Source organism: Ctenopharyngodon idella, chromosome 19, assembly GCF_019924925.1.
Source record: "Ctenopharyngodon idella isolate HZGC_01 chromosome 19, HZGC01, whole genome shotgun sequence".
Classification (NCBI taxonomy): domain Eukaryota; kingdom Metazoa; phylum Chordata; class Actinopteri; order Cypriniformes; family Xenocyprididae; genus Ctenopharyngodon; species Ctenopharyngodon idella.
In genome coordinates, this window is record NC_067238.1 from 642,443 (window position 1) to 651,005 (window position 8,563).

At 33.3% G+C, this 8,563-nt stretch overlaps 1 protein-coding gene across 4 annotated transcripts; it reads left to right on the forward strand.

Moving 5' to 3' along the window:
• The first annotated feature begins 175 nt into the window (after positions 1 to 175).
• On the forward strand, positions 176 to 3,882 carry LOC127500569 (immunoglobulin kappa light chain-like). 4 transcript variants are annotated; one of them, XM_051871795.1, is made up of 8 exons: positions 176 to 514; positions 729 to 876; positions 1,028 to 1,345; positions 1,434 to 1,739; positions 2,030 to 2,128; positions 2,708 to 2,735; positions 2,833 to 2,870; positions 3,017 to 3,882. In XM_051871795.1, the coding sequence occupies exons 2-8, from the start codon at positions 819 to 821 to the stop codon at positions 3,082 to 3,084; spliced, it is 915 nt and encodes a 304-aa protein (XP_051727755.1). In that variant the 5' UTR covers positions 176 to 514; positions 729 to 818; the 3' UTR covers positions 3,085 to 3,882. The 4 variants fall into 4 exon arrangements, with proteins under 4 accessions (XP_051727755.1, XP_051727757.1, XP_051727759.1 ...); XM_051871797.1 differs by having other exon boundaries at positions 801 to 876; XM_051871799.1 differs by lacking the exon at positions 176 to 514 and adding an exon at positions 577 to 687 and having other exon boundaries at positions 801 to 876.
• Positions 3,883 to 8,563: the final 4,681 nt, after the last annotated feature.

Consider the following 8,563-nt stretch of genomic DNA (forward strand, 5'->3'; position numbering starts at 1 on the left):
GAAAGCCACACCAATATGCAATAGTGACTTTACGGATGATATCTAAAATATATGAACCTGAGACATCCAACCTTTTGAGCTCTTGTCTTACTAATACCACACCAGCACAATTTCCTTTTTGGCCCCTGAGTTTATAAAGCTCACGTCTTGGCACTCAAAACATCAGTAATGAAAAGTAACAGGCCTCTGCAGACTGACACACTGACTGGAAGTTTATTTCTAAGTTAATGAAGTAGCAGAGAACTGTCAATTTAGGACAGTGCTTCTCAAACCTGTCCTGAGGACCCCCCACCACTGCAGATTTTGTGTCTCCCTCATCTAACATACCCGATTCAATTCATCAGCTCATTAGTACAAACTGCAAGACTTTAATTGGGTGTGTGTCTGATGAGGGAGACATCCAAAATGTGCAATGGTGGGGGTCCCCAGAACAGGTTTGAGAAGCACTGTTCTAGGAGGCCTGAGGAAGGTGATGTGGTTCCATTGCCCCATTTCCTGAAACACCAAAGTAAATGTAAGTAGTAAAATGCTATTTTATCTTGGCAACGTGCTTCTCTAACTAGCACCTTTGAGGGCTGCAGACCGGGGAAAACTGTAATGCACACTGTACATAGGTCTTTCCATCAACAATCTAGGTGCAGGTTTTGCACAAGTGATTTATAATAAAGGTCCACCCACTGAAGACTTGTAAGGGATTCTTTCTTTCCTTATTTTGTTTCTCCTTGCAGGCCATTTTCAGTCACACTGGGTGGCGTTTGATTTTAAGAGTGTTAAAAGTGATACATCTAACATTCTTTCAGACCTTTGGAACTGCAGACATGAGCACCTTGACGCATTGTTGGATGCTGTTATATTTTTGCATGTTTGCTTCACACAGTAAGTTATATTTTTGCCTGCATTTTCAGTTGAGAACATTCTGTCTCATGTATCTCACCTCAAATAATTTTAAAGAGTAGCTATTTAATCTGATATTCTAGTCATAATATCAGAAAAATTTAAAACATTTTTTCTGTTCTCTCATTTGCAGCTACTTACTCGTTCATCCTGACTCAGTCACCGAGCCTCACACACGTCTCAGTCGGTGGCACTGTAAAATTAACATGTACATTTGAACAGAAAGTTTCTTACTGCTATACTGCTGCAACATGGCAAAAGTTGAACCTACGGACTGGTAAACTCACAGCAGCTAGGTCTATCTCTCAGTCTGATTTTCTTCAACATGATGATAAAACTTGCGTTGTTAGTTTTACAAATGTAACACCGAAAGATTCAGGTTTGTACTATTGCATTAGCCATCATAACTCAATGGCTGTTATCGGCAGTGGAAGCAAGGTGATCGTAACAGGTAAATCTGACGTTAAATCTCATCAACACTTCTATGGGTCACAGTCATTATAACAGATAACATTTTGACGTGATGATCTCTGTAATAGATCACTCTGTTGAGGAACCAAAACTATCCATCTTATACCCACCACAAGAACCTGACTCATCATCAGTAGCACTGCAGTGTCTTGTGACCGGAGTCATCCCGTCTCAAGTGCGGGTGTTCTGGATAATTGGAGAGAAAGAGCATGTTGGATGGACCGAATCAGCCTGGACAGACGCCACTGATTCAGCCACAGAATTCACGCGTGCTCATCTCTCTGTTCCTGCAGAGGAGTGGACTGAAGATGATGAAATCCAATGCTTTGCTGAATATAATGGCAAGAACATCTCCAAAACTCTGAAGCGATATGGTGCGTACAGCCAAAAAGTTTTAGAGAAACGTATCAGGAAAAATAACAGGTCTACACCTGTTGTCAACACTAAAAGTTCATTTTTAAAATTTAATTAAGAACTTTGCACTGGAAACTCAAGGAATCAAGTAGAAATAAATTCTATTGTGACAAGTTAAAATGTTATAACATAACATAATAATGAAAAAAATTAAAGTAGAAACACTTGGAACATTGCCCAATGTTAAAGCATTACACTTTTAGTTATTAATTAATCTATACCTATTTCTATTGTCATTGCTATATTTCAGAAACCAAACCAATCTACTCCTGGCTTCTGTACACCGGCTGCGTGGCAGCGCTCCTTACCATACTTGTAACCATCATTATGTCTGTGGGATTATACCATGGTAAGAATTTAGCACTTCTGATTTTGTATGTCTATAAATACTAAGAAGTACAGTATATTTCCTAAACAGCGATTAAGGTTTGAATTTCCAAAGTTCACAACTGCCTATAAAATGAGTAATGTTTTGCTGGCTGTGCTTTAGTCAGGTTTGTTTGATTGGACATTAATAATGAGTGAGGTTATCTGACAAACAATCTAACATTTATAGGCTAATCTTGTACGTTCACAATGTTGATTAACATGACAGTAAAAAATTTAAAAAATGTTAATACATACATGTATGAAAATCTTATTGAAACAAGCAAGTCTTTTGAAATTCCACATCAGTAACCTTTTACTTAAAATCATGGTTTATTCTGGAGGAAATATGTATAAATGTGCAAAATTCATAAACAAATGCAGAACCAAAATTATTTGGATATGAATTTTTAAACTAGTACCCATCAACAATTTTGCATGAATTAAAAGACAAAGGTGCATGCTTTGGTGAAATTGTCCCGCTGATGATATGAAACATTGTGGCATATTTTTATAATAATTTCAATCGTATACGTTTAATTTTCTCCATTACAATTCTCAGATATGTCGATGAACAAAAAATCCAGAGGGTCAGTATTTCAACTTATACATTATAAACTTCAAAAGTGAACTATACAAATGTAATCGAAGCAACTGAACCTAACTGTAAAATGTTTTTCCTTTTAGGCTCACAAGAAAAGATGCTCACCGCAAAATTTCATATGGTAATATTACCTTTCCAACTTAAAACTATGTTTGTATGTATGCTGTATTCAATGCATAAAATATATGCAATAATAGCTGAAAACTAATAAGAGTCAGGGAAAAAACTGCAAACACAAACTGAATGTGTCTATTTACCCGTTAACAGGTAAACAGAACACACTGAGAGGAGAGAGTTCATCTATTATAAAAGGCACAGAAAATTGTGAAGACTGAACTAAAATTTTTACTGTATCTGTGTCTTTTGCTGTTTCAAAACAACTATTTATTGTGCGCTATTTAGAACATTTACAGAGAGATTTTTGTTTTTGGTTTTGTTTGTTGCCAAAAAGATGTAAATTGGACTTTACGCCTTTCTTTACTTTTTAATCAGCAGACAAAATTCTAGTGAGACGAATGATTAAATAATAAGCAAGCTCTAAATATATATTATATGAACAAGGCTTGTGATAATATTAAATGGGGGAAAAAAAGATTATTGTGGTGGTTATTGAAGTTTGATGAAAATAGTTTTTGCCTGTAAGTTTGTTATAAAACTCATTTTGCATTGTGGGGTGTGAGCTCTTACTTGTTATATTGGTGAAAGTTTTATTGGAGCTTGGCAGTGGTCACTTCGAATGTCGTGGAATGGAAAAGAGTTGTGTGCATATTCTTTAAAAATGTTCCTTTGTATTACATGGCTCTCTAGATCATTTGATTCTGACTGGTCAATTGTGGCATTGAGCTGTTAAATAATGACCAGTAAACTGTATATTTGATGGTTGTGCTGCTTGCAAGTTTCTTGTATAAGTCTGTCTCTCTCTATTCATACTAAAATAAGTTGGAATAACTCATCTTGCATCTCAAAACAAGAAGCTAACTGGGGTAAAAATGGTTGGAAGACTTTATAATATTTTTGCAATGCTATATAATAACATAACTGCTGTAGGATTTGGAATGACATAAGGGAGCAAAATATTCCATCAAACAATAACACGCAACATAAAATAAAATAATTTTGAGAGAGTGAGAAAATCTCTCTTTTTTTTTTTTTTTTTTGGAAATGCAGCCAATTGCCGTGGTTGCTGTGTGGCAATACAATAGGCTAAATAGTAGATCAATAAGAGAGAAAGGTTGTGATGGAACTTTATGAAGTCTTTTTAGTGTCCTCACTGCAATTTACTCCTTTTTGTATGTTAGATATATTTTGTGGTGGTTTTTAACCAATAACACTGTACAGCATAAATGTAAAAATGTTCTTGGACTTTTACATATAACATATTTGTTGCAACAAAACTATGCTTTTGAAAACTTTTTACCAAACAAAAATTGTACTTACTTTATAAAATTCAGCCTGCATTTTATCATTTTAAAATTTTATCCAGTGTTTCTCGGATCCCATCAGTCATGGACAGGATGTGTGTCAAAAGAATAAAGGTAAAGCAAAAGCAGAATTATGTGAAACAGCAAAAAATAACCCTTGTAAGGTTCATTCTCACATGGATTTGAATTTTTCTTTTTTAAGGGTGCTAGTGGAGAAGGAGATGTTGGAATGTGCTAATTTAAATGTAAAAGTTAAGAAATTAAACATATTTATATTTAATCGTATTAAATGTAATACATACATATTACATGCAATATGATTACCTGTTCTTGTTTTTATGTCCATGATCATAAATAGTTATTAGTTAGAAATTGTACCCTGTAAAAAAAATAAAATAAAAATCCTGTAAAATTTATGGTAAAAAAAACGGCAGCTGTGGTTGCCAGAACTGTACCGTAAAAAATACGGTAGCAGCGTAAAAAAAATTCTGTTAAATTTACAGTAAAAAAACATATTTCATTAACTAATATAATGTTAATTTACCAACCTAATAAAGTACTAATACCTGTTTTTTTACCTTTGTAATACATTGACAACCACCAAACACAGAGGTGATGAGAGACACATGATGAATCAAAGCTCATCATAAGCAGCTTTTCCACAAGCTAAGAAAAACAATACTAATATATAGAAGGTGCACACAGTGTCATTCTCACAAACACTAAACACCATCATGGTAACAAATGCAAATTTTAAAAATGCAATAAACATTAATTTAACAACATTAGATGTAATATAAAACCCTAATGTACATAACTGATTAGAAAAACTAAGAAGAAAGTTCTAAGTTATTTCAACGAAAATACATCAAATGTGAAGTGTCACGCAATTGTGGGAATGTCAATTTACGTTTTTTTTTTTTTTCACTGTAAATTATACAGTGACTTGTTATTTTTCACTTCCAAAAACTGTAAATTTAATGGTATTTTACTGTAAAATTACATTAAATGTACCATTAGATCTACACTCAAAAAAATGATACGTTGGATTTACTTAATTTTTTTATGTCAACAGGTTCCACGTAATTTGGTTGTTGCATTTAATTAACATTATTTATTTCAGTTAACTTAAATTTATTACATAAGGTTAACTCAATGCCATTTAGTTGAATCAGGTTGAACATTCTTAATTTTGTCCAAAACTATTAAGTTTAATTATTCTAAAATTAATATCAAACAGAAATTAAAACAAGTAATCCAGTTTAATTGATTAGTTTATTTAGTGGATGCATTCAAGAGCAATTCTCACAACTTTTACAAAATCTTTACTCTATAAAGATTCTTATTGTTAGGTGTTAGCCAGAACATGGTTTTATTCCATCTATGGCATGCCCAAAATAGTTGTTTTTATTATTAAATCAACTTTAATTGTTGTTAGCAGGTCCTCAACCCAAGCACATGTTCTACACTTCACCACAATGGTAACCCCAAAACTATTAACATAACAGAAACTTTTAAATACCAACATAATAGAACAGTAAACATTAAAAAGTCTCTCCATTTTCTCATGTTGCTAAAAACTGCTTAAAATAACACTTTATTTCAACACAGATCAGCCCTTTTGCAAAGCATGATGGGAAGTGAAAGTCCTGTTTGATTGAGTCCTGGTTGAGTTTACTTGATTGAAACATGTTATTTTAATATGAAAACATCAAGTTAAGTCAAAAAGTAATTGTTTCAAGTAAATTTAACATAAAGCAATTAAATTTGAACCAGAAACCTAATACAATGGTGTTGAATCAAAATAAGTTGTTTAAATAAAGTGAACAGCATCAAAAAATCATTTTTTTTTTTTTTTTTTTTTTTTTTAGTGTATTATAGTTGTTCAGTTATTCACCGTAGATAGTAGGCTACGGAAACTTTCTGTAAACCAATTAACTGTTTTTACAGTCTTACAGTCTTTTACCGTTAAAATCACAGTCATTTTTTTACAGTGTTTCCCTAATTTTTCTGTATTCTGCCCTCTTGAAATTGGATTTAATATTAATTCCTCTGAAGGATATCACAAACTTTCCAGGGGTGCGTTTCCCAAAAGCATCGTTAGCCAACTGACATTGCAATTTCCGTCGTTACTAACATAGTTCAACGATTTGGTGTTTCCCGAAACAATAGTTCAAATGAGCATTCGCAAACTGCATCGCAAACTTATGTGGTTGGAAAGACAGCTCTCGAGCTGTGGTTAGAAGCATAGTTTTATGTTTTTATGATGTGGACATAATAAATCCTTATCTTGGGCAAAATAAGCAAGCTGACATTAAGTAGGCTAAGTACAATGTAGCCTATATATCTTTTATTTCAAATAGCCTATATATAAATGTCATTTAGGCCTACATATTTTAGTTTGTCCAGAGATTTTAAGCACCATTTTTGAAGCATGTGCGTACGTGTTCTGTAGCCTAGAACGAAATAAAGCAAAATGAGAATTAGTCCTGACAATTGTCCGTAATTTATAGCAAAAAAATCTATCATTAATCGATCGCAAACAGATTCATTTAAAGAAGTTATTACTCCACCACCTGCATCACATCATTCACCAACATGGCTGAACCACAGGTTTGCGACAATACGGTTTCGGGAAACAGTCTTGAGCTAGTTGATTTGTTCAACAATGCATCGTACTATGGTAGTGAAGGAGCGAGTTACGTCGTTGTACGGGAAACGCACCCCTGAGTAGTTCATATGATTGTGTGAAATGTTTGATAAGTTAAATTTGTCCATCATGAAGAAAGGTTCATTAAAAATATAACTTTTAGTTCTATTAAAAATGAGGTCATAAGGAGAGTGGAACCAATTATATTGCCTTTTGTCTCCTAAAATAATAATAAATGGTAAAATGCACTCCAGTTTCATTTTTCCTGTCAGTATAATGCTTGCATGTATCTTATATGAACCATACAAAAAATATGAGAAAGAAGAATATTAAACTCCTGACTGACTCTGTGGCAATGGTCACACCTGAACCAGCACATCTTCACCAATAGATACATACATAAAAATTACATATAGTAAAACATGAGCCTTATTATTAACATAAACCTCTAAGAAAAAAAAAATCAGTATAGTTGAGGACTAATCTATCAGATTCCTGTTGGATTTGTGCAACACAAAAGAGCAAAACAGTTTCCTCACCTCTTCTTTTTGACAGAAACTACTTTTAAAAAATGTTCATAGGTTGACAATATGTCATATTATATTATCTAATATTATTATATTATAGTTTCTCAGACTATACTTTTTATTATTAATAATAAAACTGGTTATATAAGTCTATGTTTGAGATTGTGTTCATAATGTATGCAGTTTTTTTTTTTTTTGCGATAGATTGAAAAACCACAGTGCATGTAACAAGACAATGTATGGCCTCTTGCTGTAGCCTTCATACTCTCACTTGAGTGCTTGTGGTTAGACAGAAGCTGCATAACAGGATGTTAGATGACATGAGAGTCTCATCAAACAGAACTGCACACCTGCTTTCACTGTCCATTTTTGCAGCAACTCCACTGGCATCACTTAAGCCTAGATTTGAAACTGTTTATGGTGGACCTTACGCCTTTCTATTTAAATATAATATTATCATTTGTCATCCCTACATGACCTGAATATCCATGGTGATATTAAATACTTGGTCCGAGGATAAATAAAATTAGACTGCAAATCTATATTAAAGCACTAAAATATATTTTGTAATGAACAATTAGTTAATGATAACAGATTAGAAAGCAAAATTGTAAATATTACATCAGCTACCTTTATTTTCCTGTTTTGCATTATTTACAGATCTTACAATGTGAACTCTGAATTAAGAAAAAAATATCCTTTTTATATTTCTAATTGTACGTTGCATTAGGGGAGTATATTTTTAGCTTATTTGGTAAAATATCAAGCTTAAGGGGATAGACCACCATAACAAAAAAGTTTAGGCTACTTCAAGTTTTATTAAAGGGTTAGTTCACCCAAAATGAAATTTCTGTTATTACTCACCCTCATGTCGTTCCAAACCCGTAAGACCTTTGTTCATCTTCGGAACACAAATTATGATATTTTTGATGAAATCTGAACGACACATAGGCAGTAGCACCTCTCAAGGCCCAGAAAGGTAGTAAAGACATTGTTAAAATAGTCCACGTGACTACAGTGGTTCAACCTTAATGTTAATGTAATGAGAATACTTTTTATGCGCGAAAACAAAACAAAAATAATGACTTTATTCAACAATTTCTTCTCTTCCCTGTCAGTCTCCTACGCTGTTGATGAAGTAAACAGTGCAGCACTTCCGGGTTATATGTCAGAACGCTGACTCTGTATTGGCCGAAGCTGTACGACACATGCGTGT

What these genes read in the sequence shown, in the direction of transcription:
- LOC127500569 (XM_051871795.1), top strand. Translation starts at nt 819, where the DNA reads ATGAGCACCTTGACGCATTGTTGGATGCTGTTATATTTTTGCATGTTT. An exon ending in AAGCAAGGTGATCGTAACAG is followed by an intron (nt 1,346 to 1,433) that starts GTAAATCTGACG and finishes TCTCTGTAATAG; the next exon opens with ATCACTCTGTTGAGGAACCA. An exon ending in GTCTGTGGGATTATACCATG is followed by an intron (nt 2,129 to 2,707) that starts GTAAGAATTTAG and finishes TACAATTCTCAG; the next exon opens with ATATGTCGATGAACAAAAAA.